General features: G+C 43.9%; 3 protein-coding genes and 1 pseudogene across 6 annotated transcripts in view; 2 read left to right on the forward strand and 2 right to left on the reverse strand.

Moving 5' to 3' along the window:
• Positions 1–22,844, reverse strand: part of LOC136456784 (small ribosomal subunit protein uS12) — a 264,823-nt gene that overhangs the window by 221,825 nt on the left and 20,154 nt on the right. The gene's annotated exons all lie outside the window — the stretch shown is intronic.
• Positions 1,165–4,872, forward strand: LOC136456780 (probable membrane-associated kinase regulator 4). The gene has a single exon (XM_066456755.1). The coding sequence runs from the start codon at positions 3,270–3,272 to the stop codon at positions 4,344–4,346; it is 1,077 nt and encodes a 358-aa protein (XP_066312852.1). The 5' UTR covers positions 1,165–3,269; the 3' UTR covers positions 4,347–4,872.
• Positions 7,717–11,453, reverse strand: LOC136456779 (ankyrin repeat-containing protein NPR4-like). Of its 4 annotated transcripts, none has more exons than XM_066456754.1 (4): positions 11,272–11,453; positions 10,754–11,161; positions 9,461–9,873; positions 7,717–8,721 (listed from the first exon to the last, which is right to left on the reverse strand). In XM_066456754.1, exons 1-4 carry the CDS (start codon positions 11,291–11,293, stop codon positions 7,888–7,890), a joined length of 1,677 nt encoding a protein of 558 aa, XP_066312851.1. In that variant the 5' UTR covers positions 11,294–11,453; the 3' UTR covers positions 7,717–7,887. The 4 variants fall into 4 exon arrangements, with proteins under 4 accessions (XP_066312851.1, XP_066312850.1, XP_066312849.1 ...); XM_066456753.1 differs by having other exon boundaries at positions 11,263–11,453; XM_066456752.1 differs by having other exon boundaries at positions 11,248–11,453.
• LOC136457303 (putative pectate lyase 21) lies at positions 14,016–22,546 on the forward strand (annotated as a pseudogene).

Here is a 22,844-nt window from a genome sequence, read left to right on the forward strand (position 1 = left end):
ACCAAGCTCCCAATCACCACCAAGCCGTCTAGGTGATGGCGATCACCAAGAGTAACAAGCACGAACTCTCACTTGACCACACGAAGCCTAATGAGAAGATGGATGCACACTTATCTACTCTTGATTCACTAATGAGGTTTCACTCTTGGATTCTCAAATCACAAACACCTCACTAGAACCTTGCTCTTCTTGGCACTCACAAACGTGTTTCTTAGCTGTTGAAATGAGCAAAAGTAACTCCACACACGAATGGAGCTTCTATTTATAAGGCAGCCTGAAAAACGAACCGTTATGAGCTTCTGCGGGATGACCGGACGCTCCGATCATGTTGACCGAACGCTCCGGTCAGTTCAACCCGCGAACCAGTAGTAATGAGTTGACCGGACGCTGGCAGGGTCCGGTCAGCACTGACCGGACGCGTCCGGTCACATAAAACCCTTACTGGAACCTTACTGGACTCGACCGGACGCTGGATACTCAGGGTCCGGTCAGTATTGACCGGACGCGTCCGGTCACACTTTCTCAAGTCTGGACCCTTACTGGAGTCGACCGGACGCTGGACCTCAGCGTCCGGTCACATTGACCTTCCAACGTTCGGTCACACCAGACTTGATCTCCTCGGTCAAATGAACTGACCGGACCCTGCGGCCAGCGTCCGGTCGCACCAGAGCCAGCGTCCGGTCAGTATTTGACCCTCCATTCACTTCCAACTCTCGATTATTTGTGAATGAAGTTTGCTCCATGGGATCAAAGGGCTTCGTAGGAGCTACCTAGAGCTAGTTTTAACAAGTGTGCACCACACCTAACTCACTAGACTCAACTAGGTCAAGCTACCCGTCCATATCCCCCTTAATAGTACGGCCAAAGAAAAAAACAAAGTCCTAAACTACTCTAAGTGTCTCTCCAACTCCAATCAACACTTAGAACTAGTCATCCTTAACCTTGTCGTCCATCCTTTGAAAACTGAAACAATTTCCATCGTAGGGGCATGACAACTTTGATTGCCCGATTGATCTCCATTACCATGACCTAAGTTAATTGCATATGTAAAACACACGTTAGTCATAGTAATCTTGTATTATCATTAATCACCGAAACCCAACTAGGGGCCTAGATGCTTTCACCTGGCACCCGCCGATGTCGCAGCTGACCTCGCCGCCAACCGCTACAGGGCGTGTGCCCCACCATCTCGGGCGCCGCCCCCTGCCCTGGGACCGCCGAATCCGGACACCAGGCCCCGAACCCGGCGCCCCATGCCGCCGCCGCTGCCTCCGTCTTGAGCACAACTGCAGGCACCGCCTTGTGCTGGCCCATCACCCTGCCCGTCGCCGAGGCCGGCAAACCGACCACCACGGGCAGGCTAGCTAGCAGGTTGCTGCCCTGGCCATAGCCAGTCCTTGAAGAGGCCCGGCCGCCACCGCAACAGCCAGGGCCGTGAGGGGAGAGGCAGGCAGAGGGAGCGCTGCCCCCAGCGCCATCACAAGCCCCGGCGCCACCGCAACCGCCACTGGCCACCACTTCACCCGCCGTCGGCCCCAAAGCCGAACTGGCCACCTGGAGTCTAGATCCGGCCTCTCGGGCACCGGATTTGACCTCACTTGGCCCGGACCGGCGGCCCCAGCTGTCGCCGCCGTCGCCGTCAAGAGAGGAGGAGGGGAACGCGCGGAGGAGAAGGAGAGCCCGCCGTCGTCCCCTGCGCTAGCTCGGGCACCAGCCGGCGCCGCCATAGCCGCGACGGCCCTCCCCGCTGAGCTCCACGCAGCTCACGTGAGGGGAGGGCTGCCGCACGCGCCACCAAGAGAAAGGAGAAAGGCCCCGCCGCCGCCATCCCTGTCGGCCGGGCGGCCATGCCGGCGGCTAGCTCCGGCGGCGGCGTGGCGGGGAGGGGAGGGGAGGGGCTGCTAGGGTTTGGGGGGAGGAGCCGCCCGAGCCGCTCACGTGGGAGCGACGCGGGGGCAGTTGTCCTTCTGAGTTCCCACCGTATGTAAAGATATAGCTTACCACGAAAATAAGGAACATTTTGTTTGCTGAAATGTGCATACACTTAGGCTCTTTTGCTTCAGCAGGTTCCTGGTAGATCTGCACAGAAAATGAAATGAGTCAGTGAGTGGTTAGATCCAACCAACGCCTTTAAAAATTTGCGCAAAGAGAAAACAAGATAGAAACCCCAAACAAGTCCACTTTGAAACAGCTTAAGTTTAGACACATTCTATAATGTAGAGAGGCCTCGATGAGAGCTGATGCATGCGCAGTTGTCAATAATTACACCAAACTCCAATGAGACAAAGTTGACAAGGGATCCCAGGAATGGAACGGCATCAACAAGCACGCCCATAGAAACAAACACCCAGCCGCGCACGCTCAGTTTAGACAGGTAACTTAAACAAGGGGCCTAATCTTTTGCACCTGATGTCACCCTCACATTTCCAAAGGTTGACATAAAGATTGAATAAACAAATGGCACCTTGCTCCATGTTTTGAGGGCATGCGTTCTCCCTTTTAGATTTAAAATAGAGCACTCATACATAACAAGGTCAATCACCAAAATATTTTACCTTTACAAGAAACTTATCATATTTCACAGTCAGATTGTCTCATGTCCACAAGGTCTGTCTTGTTTCTTTTAACAACAAGGCCTTTAAAATTTCAAGTTTCAACCCAAGCCATCATCAGGTAACCCAAAAATTTGAAAACAATTTTCAACACTTGCTTCAAAGAATATGAAGCTTCCAAGTGCACCTGTCCAGTTAACATGCAGACCAAGTGGTGTGAAGGCCCACATATCAGTAGGCATTTTGTAAATAATTTATCAGTAAAAGTGATCACCTCGTAAGCCTAGCTCTTAATGGTGGCCTTGTAAATGTAACCCTACACATCCAAACAAAATTAGTAGGTTCTGTCATGAAAAGAGGAGAAGCATGCCATGGAAGGAATAGGTATAAATAAAATAACCTAATCACATAAAAGCACTGCAGCCATATAGATCAATAATAGAGTAAAACAGTTATTTCACAACACGGTGCTGCATTACATATAGCTGCCGACAGAAAGAGGATTAGATGCAAACAAAAGGCAGATCATAGGGGCACAGATAGGTCCCTCGTAAGAAGTATAAGCCAATTTATAAACCTCTCTAGCTACAGGGATTCTGCTTTAAAGCATGCCGAAACTTCTTCCACTCTCTTCCTAAAACACAACCACCACCTCTGCCAAGACCAACCCAAACCAGAAGACACAAGTCACCAAACACACAAAGCAAGGCAAGAACAATGGCAAAACATAGCCCCCAAATCCATGACCAACCACTCCAAGAAGAGGACTACATAGACATGGATCTGAGCTCACCAGCAGCATCAGAAACGGCCACCACCACCGCAAGCTTGCTCTGCTACAACAGTGCCATGGCAGCCTCGCCACAACACTCGCGAGAGTTTGAATTCCACATGTTGGCTCCACCAGACCTGCGGGAGCCCGTGGCATCCCCAGCAGATGAGCTCTTCTACAAGGGCAAGCTGCTACCACTCCATCTTCCACCACGCATCCAGATGGTTGAGAAGCTACTTGAGAGTGCAGCTGAGAAGGGCTTACTTTCAGCAAGCACTGCCCCAGCAACACCATACCAGTCATGCAATGTATCAGCAGCAAACTCATGTTATGCCAGTGGTGAGCTCAATGCAGAGTACTACTTCCATGAGTGCATATCCACTGGTAGTGATGCTGCCGAGGAGGTGGCAGCCTGTGAGAAGAAGCCATGGTCCAAGAAGCTCAAGTTCATCAGGCACCTCAACCTCGGTCTCAAGCTCAAGGCATCAAAAGCTTATCTGAAGACAATATTTGCTACTAAAGGAGGGAATCCAGATGACAAGAATGGTGTACCTAGAGCAAATGAGTTGTCCAATGCACAGTTCAATACCTGGAGGAAGAACCCATTTGGCCATATCAGAAGCAAAAGGTACATAGCCTCACCCATCAGCAATAGCACCACAGCAGGTGGCAAGTTTAAAGAGGACGAGTGTGGCCATAGGAGATCCTTCTCCAGCGTCATTATCCGATACTCATCATCAAACAAGGCATCCTCTGTTTCATCATCGTCATGTTCTTCGTCAAATTCATCCTCCTTCTCAATTCCAAGCTCAAATGACTCTGGTGTTGGATCAGTGCTGAGGAGGAGTAGCAGTGCAAGTTCAGAGATGGACAATCCAATTCAGGGCGCAATAGCATACTGCAAGAAGTCACAGCAGCTCGCCTCAGTGAGGAAGAGTGCAAGCGACGCAGGATTCCGTTTCATGTTATCATCAGCATCAAAAATAGCAGCAGAATCCGAAGACGCTGAGGTGTATATTTGAGATTACCCAAAATACAAATGTAAATTCAATGTCCCCCAATAATTCTGTACTCTTTTGAACTTGGGCTTTCTGTAGATATGATATATGTCTGATATTATGGCCTTCAGAAATATCAATGTAAGCAATTTCTGTTTAAGGACAAATATTGAAGAATTCCCTCGATTTTTATTTGTCTTCAAAATTGGGATGTAGCATTTAATATTTTCTCTGATCAGTATCTTTAGCCACATTCATGTGCTGTGACCAAAATGAAAGGTGCTAGGGCACAACCAATTATTTTTTAGTTAGTTGCGGTTTATACTGGTTGTATATATTCACATATATAACAGTTTCTAATTAAAGCCTACGTGATTCCTGTTTCTTGAACAAATCACAAAAACCATACTCTTGAAAGATATAGCTGCAGTAACTATGCAAGATCATATCTTTACATTAATTCAAAATGCCCAACTTGGACAAAAAAAGCTTTTCTGGAAATTGGACATCATCAATTGGCCTCCATATTAAGATATACCATGCATTCATGTCAACCTTTCGATATTTAGGATCAATGCTACAGAGGGACGGGGATATTGATGAAGATGTTAGCCATAGAATCAAAGCAGGGTGGATGAAGTGGCGGCAAGCGTCTGGTGTCCTATGTGACAAAAGGGTACCACAGAAGCTAAAAGGCAAGTTTTATAGGACGTTGATTAGACCTGCTATGTTGTATGGTGCAGAATGTTGGCCTACGAAAAGACGACATATTCAACAGCTAAGTGTCGCGGAAATGCGTATGTTGCGTTGGATTTGCGGTCATACAAGAAGGGATCGAGTTCGGAACGATGATATACGTGAGAGATTAGGGGTAGCACCAATTGAAGAAAAGCTTGTCCAACACCGGTTGAGATGGTTTGGACATGTGCAACAGAGACCTCCAGATGCACCGGTGTGTAGTGGAATCCTAAGTCAGGATAGTAACGTGAAGAGAGGCAGAGGAAGACCGAAGTTGACTTGGGTAGAGGCAATAAAAGAAGACTTGAAAGGATGAAATATACCCAAAGACTTAGCCTTAGATAGGAGTGCTTGGAAGACAGCTATTCACGTGCCTGAACCTTTGCTTCTGTTGGGTTTCAACTCTAGCCTACCCCAACTTGTTTGGGACTTAAAGGCTTTGTTGTTGTTTGTTTGTTTGTTTATGCATTCATGTCAACCAAGGAACACGCAAATGTTACAGCAGTGACCTTATTTTGAAAATTTTAAAAAGATACTGTAGCCTACACTTAAAATGTTAAAACATGCAAGCATGAAGGGCAAAATCTTTTTCTTGCTGTGACAAACAAAAAAAGGAGTATCATTTATAAAGTACATTCTATAACCTATAATTACATATGCATACAAACTCGTCTTTAGAGTAACAAATCATCTAACAACAACAAGCATGGAATTATTCACCAACACAAAGGAGGGGGGGGGGGGGGGGGGGGGGGGATCAATGCGGGCATGAATTTCATTCCCACCAATGCCGGAATAAGCTCAATGGGGGTCCTCGTATGCATTGCAAGAAACATTAAATTTAAATAATAATAAATCATAAAAATGTGACATTTCCACTTATTTGACTTGAACCTTATGTTTGCTGAAACAGTTTTCAGGCTTTCTTTTCTTCTACTAGTTACCACTTCGGATTTCGAATTTCTCCTAGCTTGATTATCCTGTGAAGTATCAATGAATGCTCATTGTGACAAAAACAGCAGTGTAAAAGGTTCCATCACAAGTTAGGTAGGTCAAGGACACTATACAACAGAAGATGAATTTCTAGGATAAATCTAACAGCCCCAGCTGTCTATCTCTGCAATAACTCTGTTTGTCCTGTGATTTTGTGTGTAAGTTGGAAAATGTAGTTCTATTTGTTTACTCATCTTTGGAAATAAGAAAGCTGCAGAGCAATGGACAAAATCAGCTTTATTCCATCATATTGAATTTTCAACTCAGTGGTTTTCCTCATGTAGATAACCAGCAATGCTGAAACTACAATAACAGATCAGATATAATAATATCAGCACTGGGATCACGGATTGTCATTAAAGAATACTGCTTGCCAGAATCTATCCCAAATCGAAACAAAAGAAACACAATCAAGGGAACACTACATTCCTTAACTTCAAAGCAGAACATATACTGATGAAATCGCCAAATGAAGACAGGAATCCTTAAACTAAGAGAGCATGTTGACAAAAGGCAGGGCAAGATTAAAGCAAAAGGTAAGCAGAGCTATCCACTACATTGATGATGTTGAGCAATGTTAGGACTGAGAGCAACATAATAGGGCCTACTTTACACCTGCCTACCTCTTAGGCACCAACAGTTAGCCAATGTTTGCATAAGCCAAATCTTATGCATCTTTGCATGACTCATCAAGCTGCCTCCTTTCGCCTTTCTAGTCCTGCAAGAATTTTGAGTCTGTTAGGACGGCTGTGACAACTTTTACTACTCCCTCTCTCTTCTTTTTTTCTTTTTTGAGGGAAATTCCAACTCTCTAATTAGTAAGCAAAGTAATCAGTGACAGACCAAATGAGTCTTTTATCCCATCAGTGATACCTGCACCGAAGTATACCAGGTCATGTGCATCCCAATGACCATTTCAAATTCGACAAGGTGAATATCATAAACAGTATCACCACACTTTAGTAAATATAGCCACATATGCTGTTGCTGACGTGATGAGTAGCCAGTACACTTCAGTGTTACATTACATTAATTAGTTGTGGTAGAAATTTCATGTGTTCAACATAAGACTGAACAGTTCACGAATACAGAAAGCAAAATAACAAAAACAAAAGTACATCCACAATGAACTGGTAATCCTTAATATCAATCGGTTTCCAGCCATGATCACCAAATACTCTCTAACTTGAAAATAAACTCTTGATTTAGCCGAACAGGTTATTTGCTATGTCCTACAGTTGCAGTTTAGAAAATTATAACTGAAAAATAACATAGGATGTTAAGAACTTGCTGCCTAACTGATTAAAACGAACTAAAACCCTGTCAAGACCTGAAGCTGGATTGCCAAAGTAAGGTACAAAGTGCAGAACTAGGAATGAAACATAGGAGCACCAGGATAATAATTGAGACTTTGAATCAGCATACCAAATTACACACAGGTGAACGCACATTGAATGACCATGGCATTACTTCTCATGCAATCTGGAAAAGGGGAGTTGCACATAACTTAAAGTACTTTCAGGCTCAAGTATCTAGAATCAGCCCTTGGCGCTTTAAAATATGAGCAATCCTCAGAAGGTAAAGCATAGAAGCGACTCTCAGAAAGAAAATAAATCTGTAACTCACATGTACAACAGATTGAGCAATAAATCTGTAACTCACATGTACAACAGATTGAGCACATTGGGTGCCATCAAATTCGTCAACTGCAGGAGCCTTGCACAATGGGCAAGTTCTGTGTGCTTTTGTTGTTACTGGAGAAATTGTACAATCAACAAATAAAGTAAGCTATTGTATCTGTTAGTACATACTCGACTCCAGAGACAAACACTCTTTACAAGGCATATACTGGGTTAAGTTCAGTATCTGAGAGCTCAGTATTGTCATACCAAGAGCTTGAGCCACTTCTTCTTGACATCTTCTCCTTTTTTCTAATCTTCCTTTGGCGCTTTGATTTCACCACATAGTATGTCATAGTACCAAGTACACCAGCCATTGTGACACCACCTATCAAAGATACCAATATTGCTGCCCACTGGAAATGGCGGCCTAGCACAATATAGCAGGAGGCAATGAAAGATATTGTAGTACAAACCGATGCTATCCACATAAGCTTGTTGATCACCTCAACAACCCTTCGCTCAGACTTGGTTTCTCCCCTGACAACTGTTATTTGAACTACAACCACTGCCAATGATGTAAATAGAGCTACGGCATTGAAGATGAAGAATATCTTAAAGGATGTAGCCTGGACAACAACTGCAAGTCCGTTATTGTCATTTCCACCAGGTACGGTGAATATAGCTGCAAAAGCAACTGTTGCAAACAGCACAGCAACAACAGTTACAGAGTTCGTAGCGTTGTTGATGCCTTCTCTGTGCAGCTTTCTGAGTTCTTTAGCAATGCCATGAACATTTTTGTTGGTTTTTCTTGTTTGTTCCAGCTGTGTGTGGACATCTTTCTTTATCTCTGTCACTGTCTTCCGTAGCTCATCTCGAGGCTGATTCAGCTCCCTAGATCTGAGTGCACCATGTTGAGATAAAATATCCTTAATTTCACAAGACTCCTCACATACTGGCAACCCTTCAGCTATATCAAAGGCAGTCTTGTGGTCTCTGTTCAGTGCATTGACATGGGTATCTGGTAGCCGCAAAAGAACACTAACTATCTGTAGAAGATAAGACAAAGAGAACATTAAGTCGGACAGAAGTTGAAATATAATAGTTAAGTTAGGAGCAAGTAATTTTTTATCATATCAAAGTACCAAACAATCTTATGTATGCCGTGGTGAAATATGGCTGCCTTGAAATTTCAACAATATGATTAACAAACTAGTAAAACTCTACTCTAGAGCACAAATTTGCACAAGATGTTACTTGATGCAGCCTAAGAAAAGATTTGCACATTTTGTGCTAAACTATTTGATAGTCTGAAGAATATTTGGTCCTGATGTATTTATTTGAATGATAAATCCACCTGAAAGTATAATACTGACTTTTCAGGTCACTTGAAGAGGTGGGAGGTGACCACTGACAATTGAACTTGATATGATTCAAATTTCAATGCCAGTTTTCCCGAGAGAAGTAAACTCTAACTGATTGTAGATGATTTAGCAGTGAGGTATAAAGAGTATGTCAAATTATTTTAATCTCCAGATATGAAATCAACCTAGGGGCTGAGCCAGCTGGCCTAGTCTGAGTAGCTATTTTATTCAGGGGATTTCTTTAAAACTGGAAGAAGAGTGTGGATGCTTGTGGAACAATGCACAGGATTGTCTAATAAGATAAGAAAGGGGACAAAGCAATGATCATTAATAGGTATGAGAAACTATCAACAAAAACTGCACATATAGTTTTGTGCAGATGGAACGTCAATTTAAAAAGTTTATCATTATCTATTGTAAATACCTCTGCTCTTTTTTTTCTTGTTGCGACATGCAAAGCCGTGTTCCCATTTTTATCTGGCAGCATTACAATTGCTGGATCAGCATCCACTAGGGCTCTAAGAACATCACAGCTTGTTCCCTTTACGGCCATATGAAGAGCTGTTTGACCTTTCTTGTCATTTCTTCTTGCTAACTGAGGATCCTTCTCAAGTAGCGCTTTGACAATTCCAATATGTCCCTGTCGAGCAGCAAAATGTAAGCCATTTTTTCCATTATCTCTGGCCATTTCCACCAATCCAAAGTCATCTTGTTCCAGCAATAGTTCAACAACTTCAATATGGCCCCTCATAGCTGCTGATATAAGTGGAGTAGTATTTGCAGGGCCAAATGTTTTGGCAAGCATCCTATCATGGTGTAGCATTTCCTGCACAACAGCTGACAAACAAGCACTCCTACTTGTTAGGACAATTTGCTCCAGTGTTAATACACCAAACAGGTGGCATGAAGATACTTTGTAGAGTATGTCAACACATAGGGAATATACAATCCTAAATTTTCCTGGATATAAGAAAATATAGGTTCTATTAGCTTCACAATTACCATGCACAAATTTGCTCCAATGGCCAAGGGCAACAGTTTGATGTTCCTATGCAACTAAAAACATTTCCTACCATCCCAAAAGTCCCAATTCCAAGTCGCTTACACACAAAACTTATAAGAAAAACTACTTCATAGCAATCTGTCTTCAAAAGAGCCTACTGTTTTTCAGAGTGGTTACTATCTGAATAGTAACCACTCTGCTTATAAGTCCACACATATTGAAGAGTAACAGTTTGGCTTGCAATTGCACACATATTTAGGCACTGAGTTCATAGGTAAACAAGAGGGCTAGTTTTCGATCTCTTTGTTAACGGATACATGAACAGATAATCATAACCGAATTATGTATAAAATAATGAGAAGTATGTGGTTGTGTCTGGCCATATGCCCACATGCTCTATGTTTTGTATCATAGTATTTGTTGCCTAGAAGCAAAGAAAACATTAAACAATATCATTTTCTCACCAGTACTGTGTGCTAGTATGTCATAGCGCTCCTATCAAAGTAATCATGCACTGTGCAACTACTACTATTTGGTTCAAACTGAGAAGAGGCAGTTTACTTGTCAACTGATTTACCAATTGTAGCATAAGTTAACCAAGAAACTTCTTACTGATAAACTCGCAGTTGCAAAGCTCGATTCTCCAAATGTTATGCTAAATAGATAAAACAACTGTAAGACAGTAAGAGAGAGCGCTAAAGGATTGACACTCACCATGACGCCCTTCTCTGGCAGCGACGTGCAGCGCGTCGTACCCCGACCTGTTCTTCGCGGACAGGCCCTCGGCGTCGAGGTGCCGGAGCAGCTCCACGACAACCTCGAGGTGGCCCCTCTCCGCGGCGGCGACGAGCGGCGTCTCCCCGGCCTCGTTGGGCTCCGCGGCCACCGCGCGCCGCGCAGCCTCGAGGTCCTCGGGTCCCTCCACCGTGGCGGCCACGGCCGCCGCCGCCACACACAGCGCGCGGCGCAGCGCCGCGGCGTCCCCGCCCCGCGCGGCCACGTGGAGGTCGGTGTCGTTGTGCCGCCCCGTCACCTGCCGCACGTACCGCCCCCGCTTCCCGCTCCCCGAAACAGACATCACCTTCGCCGGGCGGGCACCAGACGCCCCACCACCACCATCCTCTGCACAGAGAGCACCCCACAAAAAAAAAAAATCAATCAGCACCATGCCGCGCCAGACGCTGAGCATCGAACACTTGGTCGCCCACCACTCCATCGCCCACCGGACACACCCTCGTGGATCTCGAGCGACATTGCGATAGGCGCAGTTGGGGCCCCGTGGCGTGAAAGGGTTTCAGGTTTGGGCGGGGCGCGCGCTTTAAGAGGAGTGAGCAACCGCGACCCGCGAGCCGGCCGCGGCGGCGGCGTAAGGAGGAAGGCGGGAGGAAGGGGGGGTGGGGGGGGGGACGAGACCGAGACGGTAACGTCTCCTTTGGCATTTTTGGGGAGCTTCTGTGGGGAGGTTTTGGTGGGGTACGGGCGGGAAGCGGAGGAGAAATGGTGGGTGGGGCCTGCCGGCCAGCGACCCGGGGAGCGGCACGAGGTGGGGCGAGTGCCGGAATGCGGAAGCTGCGCGGTGGCTTCGTGGAGTGTTGTGCGCTTGCGCTTTCACTCGGAACGTCGACGTCACGAGAGTCCAGGAGGGTGAGTCCAACACGAAGGGTAGGAGACTAGTTTGTCACGTCCTCTGTGGCTCTGTCACACCCACACCCACACCCACACCCACACCGGAAGCTAGTTTGTCACGTCCTCTGTCACACCCACACCCACACCGGAAGTTCTGTCCCGTTGGGTTGACTGATAAGATATATTTTTTCAGCTAATAAATAATATTTTTTAATATATTAATTAATAGTATTTTTATTTATGATTTATAAGTCAAACGAACAGAATATTTATGGGTCATGTCACGTTCCATCTTGTTTTATTGGATGGCGATCAACCTAAAAAAAAATTAACGATATATAATTGGCGATGGTTATTGCGCGACAGAATAGCTGAGAATACGAGACACTGATCGATTGGTAAGACGACGACCAGTTAGTCCACAATGCAAGACGCTGATTGGTTGGTCGTAGACATGACCATACTCTCACTCTCACTGTTTCACAGTAACATTAGTTCTAGTTTCTACTAGTACTGAGGAAATTTCAGGACCTCAGGAAATTTCTTGCGGCCGTGAGCCGTCCGCCCGCCCGGAGAATATAGGCTGCACGCACGCGCGGAAAATAACGGATCGAATCGCTATAACTTCAGGAGTTATTAATACTATTGTGTTGCTATGGAATAATTAACAATTTATATTAAAAATATACGGATCGTATAATAAGATAATAATATTATAAAAATTAAATACCAACGATAAAGTGACATTTAATCTAAAAAACATAGTTTATGAATTTAACATAGTCACGGAATGCGCGGCGTCGCAGGCTCACGAACTCTACTTTATAAATCTTTCTATGATGCGGCTAAGATAATATTTTATATTAGCAGAAAGAAATCTCCGATATCCATTTCTTTCATTGTAATCCATTTATCTGGACAATGCTTGAGGTGAGGGCACGGTTATAGTTTTTAGTAACTTTGCGATATTGTCCGAAGCTATGAGATGATTGATGTCTTGCAATGATCCTTTCATTAATTTAGTTTTCTATCTATATTTAATTGTTTATTCAGTCTATTTTATAGGCACGCCGATAGATAATGGATGACAAAATTCAAGCATCCATAATTTATCTCTTTGATTTTGAGCATGAGTTTTGTTTTTATTTTTTAATTGATATATTGTCATTTTGTTTTTACCGTAGCGTTAGCACGGGCATACATGAAAAACGAAGATGTCTTTACATCGTAGAAATCTTTCAAGAAGATCATGCATAGATTATTCTTGTATTGAATATTATATATATACAATCACCTAAATATTCTAATTAAACTATAAAATTTTGAATTAGGATACGAGGTAAGACATACAAACAGATATTTCAAAACTAACTATAGAGTTCGAAGAACTTAATAAATAAATCCTTCTAGAGATAATGCAAATTCTCTCTAATATTTCATTTTGTGTAGTTAGTGTTATCATAGTACCCGCATGTATTCATGGAAAATAAATCGTGGATAAAACGTGGACACTTTTTGGTGCGACATTTCAACATTGGTCCATCGTCCTGCTAATGTCCTTGAGGCAGATCACATAAAGGATAAGAGTCTCTCTATGAGATTGCCCACAAGAGACTCAAACTTATATCTGATTATGATAATGTTGAATTGCTTTGCATCAAAAGCATCGGCAATGATAAACGAGGACATAGGTTTTAGTATGCATAGTGGATAAAAACTCAACCTTAGCCTTCTCAGCAAGGGCAATTTTAGCAAAAAAAAACAGCAAGTGAGGGCGATGGAACACATGAGCGTGAAACCAAATGAAAGGAGAAAAAAGATGTTCCTTTTGCAAATGCAAAGATGGGAAGTAATTAAATATAGACAGATTTGATAAGGTTCTCAGAAATACAAAGATGTTCCTTTTGTCTTAATTCTCTTTCCTTCCGTGTTAATTCTTTTTTCTTTTGCTCGTTGCCATATATGCTGGTGCATACAAACATGCAATGTGTATATGGATAGCACAATAATTTTCTACTTTCTATTTTGCCGTGATTCCTCTATCACATGACAGGCAATATTCAATCAAGGAGATATCGTGGGATCGCAGGCGTAGGCGGACGGACGAACCAAAACAAATGTCGTACAAAAAAATATCCACACTTTGTTGTTTTTAGTCGTAGAAGATAAGGTGGATAAATAAATGGTCTCTTGGGCCGGCTCGGAAATGCCTGCACCGCACAAATCAGAACGGCCCAAGCAATTAATAAGTCCAACAAAACAATAAACAGCAACGATGCTCGCCCTTGCGCGCCTCGATCGATAAATACCACACCCTCCTCCCTGTGAACCCCCGTCACTTAACATCGCCATGGCTCCTCCTCCCTCCGACGGACAGCCTGGGAGCGAGCCGTCAATGGAAGACACAAAGTCTCTTATCCCGTACCGCACCGCGGACTCCTCCCTCCACGCTCTGGCCGGGCAGGCTGAGGGCTTCGGCCGGCACGCCATCGGCGGCCTCCACGGCGGGGGCGGATCAGCTGGTGCATTAATGGAAATATGAAGAGGGTGGGGGAGAAGAAGAGGTGGAGGAAATAAGAAAAAATAGAAAAAGAGAGGAAGAAGAAGAAACCAGCCCTCCTTCAATCTTGTTCTACATCCGCCGCTGTGTCGGCAACGTCTACCACGTCACCACCGACGGTATACATGCGCGTTTCCCTTCGCCTATGCACTCCCGTTCGTATGGCACATTGACGCCCTGGCCGTATGGCAGATGACGGCACCGGGCCCCTACGAGAGGGATGCCGACGGCGGGAGCCGCTGTGGATCGTGTTCGACGTGTCCGGGACAATCCAGCTCTCCTCGGGCGTGCGCGTGTCGTCCTACAAGACCATCGACGGGCGCGGGCAGCGCGTGAAGGTGTCCGGCTGGGGCCTGCAGCTGAGCGAGTGCGACGAGCACGTGATCGTGTGCGCGCTGGAGGTGGAGGGCGGGCGCGGGCACGACGCCGTCGCGGTGCAGATCAAGCCCCGGTCCAGGCACGTCTGGGTGGACCGCTGCACCCTGCGCGACTTCGACGACGGCCTCGTGGACGTGACCGGCGGCAGCATTGCCACCTCGCGTCGCACGACAAGGCCGTGCTCATCGGCGCCAGCAGCGCCCACGTCGAGGACCGCTGCATCCGGGTCACCATCCACCACTGCTTCTTCGACAGCACGAGGCAGAGCCACCCGCGCGTCAGGTTCGGCAGGGTGCACATCTACAACAACTACACCAGGGACTGGGGCATCTACGCTGTCTGTGCCAGCATTGAAGCACGGTAACACAAAGTGGATTCTAATTATTTGGTAGTTCATCACTGATTCTGAAGCACCGCCCGTCAGTCTATCGCTAATACATAACCGCTGTGTGAATTATGATTTTGTCGAGCTACCTCAGATTAACTCCCAGTGCAATATTTACGAGGCAGGAAAGAAGAGCGACGTCTTCAGGTACAAGGAAGAACAGGTAATAATACGGTACGTCAGTACACCTTGAAACGATTGTTCCCATCTTTTTCTAAAGATGATGTATCTTTAAATATCTTATTTTGAAATTAATCTGTTAAAATCGCATATGTCGCTTTAAGCACAACCTTAACATCTTTGAGACTGACTACGTTATTTTCCTGTCAGAACTTTAAAAAGTCCAGGAATTTAGTTATTTTCCTGCTTAGGGGTATCATTGTTGTAACCATTGTACTCCTCCGACGGTCACATTCATCTTAATTAATATTTATCTCACTCTTAATGAAGAGTATCTTTTTTTAATTGATCTTTATATTCTCCCCCTCGAAATATGACATGAAATTTACTGTCATAATTTCGATAAGTATTCAGAAAGCCTGTAAACGAGGAGACACTTATAACTTACTTCATTCATATGATTGTGTCATGTAAACAAAGTTATTTCTTGATCCATTTAGGAGTACACTTTCTTTATTTCACTTGAAGAACTCAACGAGATCTATCATTAGTTGTACTTTTGCAAGTCACGCTTGCATCTTTTCTTATCCTTTTGGTTAGTATTGACCATGACGATGTATTTCTATTGTGCCACGGTTAATGCTCGGACATCATAATAGCTACACAAACTTCTCTCGCTATGTGGGATACAAAACATGTGAATCATCACAAAACTTCTCCCGCCATGCAGGATTGACTAGCAAAAGTACTATGCCAAAACTTCTCCCCGTGCAGGGATCGATCTATACAAAACTTAGTCATGACGACTAAAACATTCACTTATACTTTATTTTTCAATTAAATCTTCCAGTTAGTTCTAATTTAATTAGAAAATTATTAAACTAACAAAAACTGTCCTGAATTGGCTTGACTCAAGCCTTTTCATTCACATACCCCAGCATTGTAGCCCATTGGCATGCAGCCGAGTAATCTTGTCGGCTAAAAGTAAAACATACAATGTGCTTCTGTATCAATTTTACATCACCGTTGGGCAGAAAATAGAACTGATGCATTAAAACTTGAAATTCATATAACTACTCTTCAAAATTAAATTCTCCCGTTGATTCGAATTTAATTAGAAGATCATCATCTTTATCGCAGCAGAAACTTAATATTGAAATACATTCTTTTAGTTCAGGAGCATTTCTTGGTTCTTATCTACTCTCTGAAAAATTTACCACCTTGGTGTAAAATTTATCAGAGATTTAAACTTCAAACTTAAATTCGTTATAATATTGTCATGATCAACGTTGGTCAGAAAATTACAATATCATAATCTTACTTAAACAATAATGGACTACTCCTCTAATTTAAATTTTCCCATTGGTTCTAATTTAGTTAGAGGATAAACATAATCATAATTTGCTAAATATAACTACTCTTCAAAATTAAATTCTCCCGTTGGTTCGAATTTAATTAGAAGATAATAAACTTTAAACTTTACAGTAGAAACATGAAAAATTCTTTATCTACTTTTCAGAAGCATTTTGCTTTACTCATCTGCTCTCTAAAAAATTATCCTGTTAGTTCAAATTTTGACAGAGATTGTACCTCAAACATAGCAAAAATTGTCAAAAAATGCTTCTAAAAATAAATAAAAAACCTAAACAATTTGAAACTACTCATTTGGCCCGCATGCAGAAGCAGTGCGCAGCCCAGCAAGCCTCAATAGCGCGCGACCCAGCGACCTAGCCCAGTGGCGCGCGACGCTCCCCCCCTCCCCGGGCCCAGGCCACAACCTAGGCCTGGGCCGCGAATCTGCAATCCGACCTGGGTTCATTTCGGCCCGATGACGTTCTAGCCGTCGGATCAAATCCGATGGCCGTCTGCACGTATCGCCCGATCAAAACGGCGACCTCAGCTGCTCCCGTGAAACCCTAACTCACTCTTCCCCTTCCCCATCTTTCTCATCCCTCAGCGCCACAGCCAAGCAAACGAGAGAGAAGAGAAGTAGCGCCTCGCATGGCGGCCGAAGAAGAAGAAAAGGTACGACGCCGCTGCGGGGCCCCTCGCCGGCGCGCGCGTTCGCCCATGGCTGAGCGCGCCACCGTCGAGCGGCCTTGTGGCGACACCCTAAGCCCCGAGCCCACACGTCGGAGACCGCGCGGCGGCCCGACGAGATCTCGGTGAACATCCCGCGCGGTGGCAGTGGTGACAGCGGCGAGGTCTAGGTAGGTCCCTTTCTTCACGCCGTCCTCTTGTCGGTTAGTGTTACTTCTGTTTCTGTGATCTGGGGTTAGGGTTCGTTCTTGCTATCGGCGGTCGGCGGTCCAGATCTGGTGAGTCGTCGTGGTTTCTATCCTGCGGTGGGAAGTCGGCCGTGATGGCAAGGTAAAATACCGCCGTATCTGATCTAGGGTTAGGGTTAGGATTTGGGGATTTTGAAAAACTATTCATCTTCTTCTAAATTCATTCTTCTTTTCTACCCCAAAACTTAGATCTACACCCTAGAAAGTCTAGCTCTGGTACCATTGTTAGGTTCTTAGGTTTCATCTAGGTGTAGTACTGAGGGTGAATTACTTACTGGTTGATTCAAATCGAGTAGCAGTTAACTTGGGACAAGGAGATAGACAGAGTTCGAGAACCATACCTTCGGCCTTGGCAGAGGAGGTAGAGGAGGAAGTAGCCACCACAGCAGCGGGTACACAGTGCGGGTGGTGAAGTCCGGTGCAGTGGTGGCGATGTAGAGGCGACGGTGAAGTCGGTCGTGGCTTCCTGTCGTTGGCAGCACTGCTCCCTCTAGATCGGGTTAGGTTTCTCTGTAGGTGGGTTGCGACGGCTCAGGTCAACCTCATACCTCATGCCCTGGCCCCAACTATCCTTTTATGGTGCTGTGCGACAGGAGCCCACCAACCATAGAGTGGTTGGACGCCTTCGATCAGGGCGTTGATCCAAGGGCCTAGTTAGCTGTCATTGATCTCACCTTATTCGTTAAACTTAACTTATTTACTTTATCTTGTTTCTATTTCATCACAGATCAGTGCATAGAGCATGTCTCATCGTCACGGTCTGTTGTCATTAGATTAAACAGCTACAACGCACCTCTCTGTTTTGAAACAGATACTCAACTAAGCCCTTAGTATCCAGAAATCATAGGCTTTCTCATAAACCCATGTCGACTGTGTGTTCTCTGAACGCACTTGGTGGTTAGCCTTTGGTAAGCGGATCCGTAAGTACTTGCTCGATACTTATGTGCTCAATGCTTTCAAAATGAATTTGGATTTTCTCCTTTACAACATATACCTTAGTGTCAATGTGTTTGAAAGCACACTTGACTTGTTGTCTTATGATTTAACTTACTTTAAATGGTTATTGTTGTTGCCTACCATTGTTAAATCTAGGTACAAATTTCCTTAACCTCCTTTTGTTTGTTTCTTAAGCCTCATGACAAGCTATACTATGGTATGCATCACTGATGACACAACAACTATTTCTTTAGAGCTTTTCCACAATAATACTCCAACTACGAGTGTTAGCAACTGCTGTGGATTTCACTATACATCTCGCCAAGACTTAACATTTGTACCCTTAACTATTTGAGGGTACTTGTTCTTTCTTACTCAGCATGAGTTCTACGATACTTTACAAAATTGCAAGACATTTTAAACTCCATTCCAATGATCTATATCTGGACTGAACTTCTACCAAAATATTCCGGATACATAAACTACATCAGGATAAGTTCTTACTTGTACTTGTATACTCATCAAGCTTCCAACAGCTAAAGCATATGAAACCATGTTTATTTGATCGATCTCATATCGGTTCCTGTAACACTTAAAGTTTCTAAAACTATTACCCTTGATTATAGGAGCAGGCGTAGGTTTACTCGCATGCATACTTTATTTCTTTAGAATCTTTTCTAAGTATGCCTTTGCGATAGTTCTAATATTCCATTTTTTCTATCTCGGTGAATTTCGATTCCTAAAACCGATGACGCTTCACCAAGATCATTCGCATTAAAACTTGAGGATAAAACTTCTTCTTCTCCAATGACAGATTAACATCACTACTATTGAGTAGAATATTATCTATTCACAGGATATGGAAAATGAATTTTTCATTCTTGAACTTCGTATAAACGCTATTTTCCTTCTCATTTTCTTTAAACCCAAACTTTCTTACAATTGTTTCATCAACTTCAAATTCTATTGTCTATAGACTTACTTTTAACCCATAAATGGATTTCTACATGCAGCATCCCATATGTTCTTTTCTTTCATGACAAAACATTTTGGGTTGTGCCATGTCAACGTTTTTCATACAAATCCCCGTTGAGGAATGTCGTCTTTACATCCATCTGATGTAACTGTAAATCGTAATGTGCCATGAACACCATTATGATTCTAAAACATTCCTTGCATAAGATTAGAGAGAAAACTCTCATTGTAATCTATTCATTTTTCTTTGCGTAAAGCATATTGCTACAAGTCGTGCTTTCTATCTTTCTACCTTTTCTTTGGAGTCACATTTTGTCTTGTAGACCCATTAATAGTCTACTATTTTGGCTCCATTAGAAATTACTTCTAAGTCCCAAACATCGTTGCTATTCATCGAATTTATTTCAACTTTATATCTTTCTACATTCCCTTTGAAGTCATATTTTGTCTTATAGATCCATTAACAACTTACTGTATTGGCTCCATTAGAAATTTCTTCTAAGTCCTAAACATCATTGGTATTCATTTTAACTTTTATAGCTTCTTGCCATTTAAACGAGTAAACGCTTCTCATAGCTTCTTCAAATGAGGTGGGATCACCCTTCATTTGAATTTCTTTACTAACATAGACTTCATAGTCATCAGAAAACTAGTTTACTAATTCTTTGAGACCTTCTGTGACCTCGGCTACTAGCACTTTCATATGGGGCTGTTGTTGCCCTTCATTGCCAAGAGGCAATTGATTCTACAGGCTCCTGTATCACAAGATCCTTATTTATATTATTCATCTTCTTCGAAGAGCCAACAACAGGTGTTGTATAAGTCATACAACATCAACAGGTATTGAGAAATTTGTTGTTTTGAATCACTGAAGTGGGCACGTAGTCCTGCTTCTCTTCAAGTCTTAGGTCTCTATATACCTCTACATACCATGCTTCCTAGATCTTCTCATCTTTTATAAAGATAGTGTATCTTCAAATATCTTATTTTGGGTATAATCTGTTAAAATCTCATATGGCACTTTAAGCACCACCTTAACATCTTTGAGACTGACTACGCTATTTTCCTGTTAGAACTTTAAAAAGTCCAGGAATTTAACTATTTCTCTGCTTAGGGGTATCATTGTTGTAACCGTTAAACTCCTCCGACGATCACATTCATCTTAATTAATCTTTATCTCACTCTTAATGAAGAGTATCTTTCTTAATTGATCTTTATATTCCCCCCCTCAAAATATGGCATGAACTTTACTGCCATAATTTCGATAACTATTTAGAAAGCCTGTAAACGAGGAGACACTTATAACTTACTTCATCCACATGATTGTGTTATGTAAACAAAGTTATTTCTCGATCCGTTTAGAAGTACATTTTCCTTATTTCACTTGAAGAGCTCAACGATGTCTATCATTAGTTGTACTTCTGCAAGTCACGCTTGCATCTTTTTTTATCCTTTTGGTTAGTATTGACCATGACGATGCATTTCTATTGTGGTACGGTCAATGCTCGGACAGCATAATAGCTACCCAAACTTCTCTCGCTATGCGGGATACAAAATATGTGAATCATCACAAAACTTCTCCCATCATGCAGGATTGACTAGCATAAGTACTATACCAAAACTTTTCCTCCATGCAGGATAGATCTATACAAAATTTAGTTATGACGACTAAAACATTCACTTATATTTTATTTTTCAATTAAATCTTCCCGTTGGTTTCAATTTAATCAAAAAATTATTAAACTAACAAAAAATATCTTAAAATGGCTTGACTCAAGCCTTTTCATTCACATACCCCAGCATTATAGCCCGTTGGCATGCAGTCGAGTAATCTTGTCGGCTAAAAGTAAAACATACAATGTGCTTTTGCATCAATTCCACGTTCTAGCCGTCGGATCAGATCCGACAGCTGTCCGCGCATGTCGCCCGAATCAAAACGATGACCTCAACTGCTCCGGTGAAACCCTAACTCACTCTTCCCCTTCCCCATCTTTCTCGTCCCTCAGCGCCGCAACCAAGCAAGCGAGAGAGAAGAGCAGCAGCGGCTCGCATGGCGGTCAGAGAAAGAAGAAAAGGTACGCCCTGAGCCTCGAGCCCGCATGTCGGAGACCGCGTGGTGGCGGTGGTGACAGCGGCGAGGTCCAGGTAGGTCCCTCTCTTCACGCCGTCCTCTTGCCGGTTAGTGTTACTTCCGTTTCTGTGATCTAGGGTTAGGGTTCGTTCTTGCTACCGACGGCCGTCGGTCCAGATCCGGCGAGCCGTCGTGGTTTCTATTCTGCGGCGGAAAGCCAGCGGTGATGGCAAGGTAAAATCCCGCCGTCTCTGATCTAGGGTTAGGGTTAGGATTTGAGGAATTTGAAAAACTGTTCATCTCCTTCTAAATTCGTTCTTCTTTTCTATCCAAAACTTAGATCTACACCCTAGAAAGCCTGGCTCTGGTACCATTGTTAGGTTCTTAGGTTTCATCCAGGTGTAGTACTGAGGATGAATTGCTTACTGGTTGATTTAAATCGAGTAGCAGTTAATTTGGGACAAGGAGACAGAGAGAGTTGGGGAACCATACCTTCGGCCTTGGCAGAGGAGGTAGAGGAGGAAGTAGCCACCACAGCAGCAGGTACGCAATGCGAGTGGTGAAGTCCGGCGTAGTGGTGGCAATGCAGAGGTGACGGTGAAGTTGGTGGCCGCTTTCCGTCGCTGGCAGCACCGCTCCCTCTAGATCGGGTTAGGTTTCTCTGTAGGCGGGTTGCGGTTGCTCAGGTCAACCTCGTACCTCGTGCCCTGGCCCCAACTATACTTTTATGGTGCTGTGTGATGGAGGTCCACCGACCATAGAGTGGTTGGACGCCCCCGATCAGGACGTTGATCCAAGGACCCAATTGACCCAATTGATGGAGATCAAACTAACATTTTTTTCTTTAAAAAAACTGAACCGGAGTTTGAATTGGTGATGGGTGCAGGCGGCAGACAAGGATCAAAGCGCAAGGTGGTACATCAGGTCCGAAGGCGACCTGTTCCTGAATGATGCAAAGCAGCACGCTGCTGATGCTTCAGAATCAGACGCTGCAGGAGATGAGCCCTGGGACTTCAAGGTCCAGGACTCCTACGAATCTTGTTCGGTCCAGCCAGCGTCAGTGGCACTCAAGGTGCTCCTGTCCTACACCGGCTGGCAGCCGTTTCCGCTCCAGGCAGATGTTTCTTTGACAGAAGTTGCTGTTGACCCTGCTGATGATACCGCCTGAAATGTGACCCACTGCAATACTCTACTACACTTTTACGGAATACTCTGCTTGATTTAGCTAATAATATAATAATAGCGTACCCACAGTACCATGCTACTCGCTGTAATAGTACATCGGATGAACAGATATGATCAATAAAGTAAAATGGCTCTTAAAATATCTGAAACCTCAGCTCATCGCAGTTCTTTTCTCACCAAACGTCCAAACCTGTGGATCAAGTTTTCTTCCCATTGGAAGAAGATCAACAGGAAGGGAACCGATATTCAATAGTGCTACCTGATTTTGACCAATTGAGCTC

Source organism: Miscanthus floridulus, chromosome 6, assembly GCF_019320115.1.
Source record: "Miscanthus floridulus cultivar M001 chromosome 6, ASM1932011v1, whole genome shotgun sequence".
Classification (NCBI taxonomy): Eukaryota; Viridiplantae; Streptophyta; class Magnoliopsida; order Poales; family Poaceae; genus Miscanthus; species Miscanthus floridulus.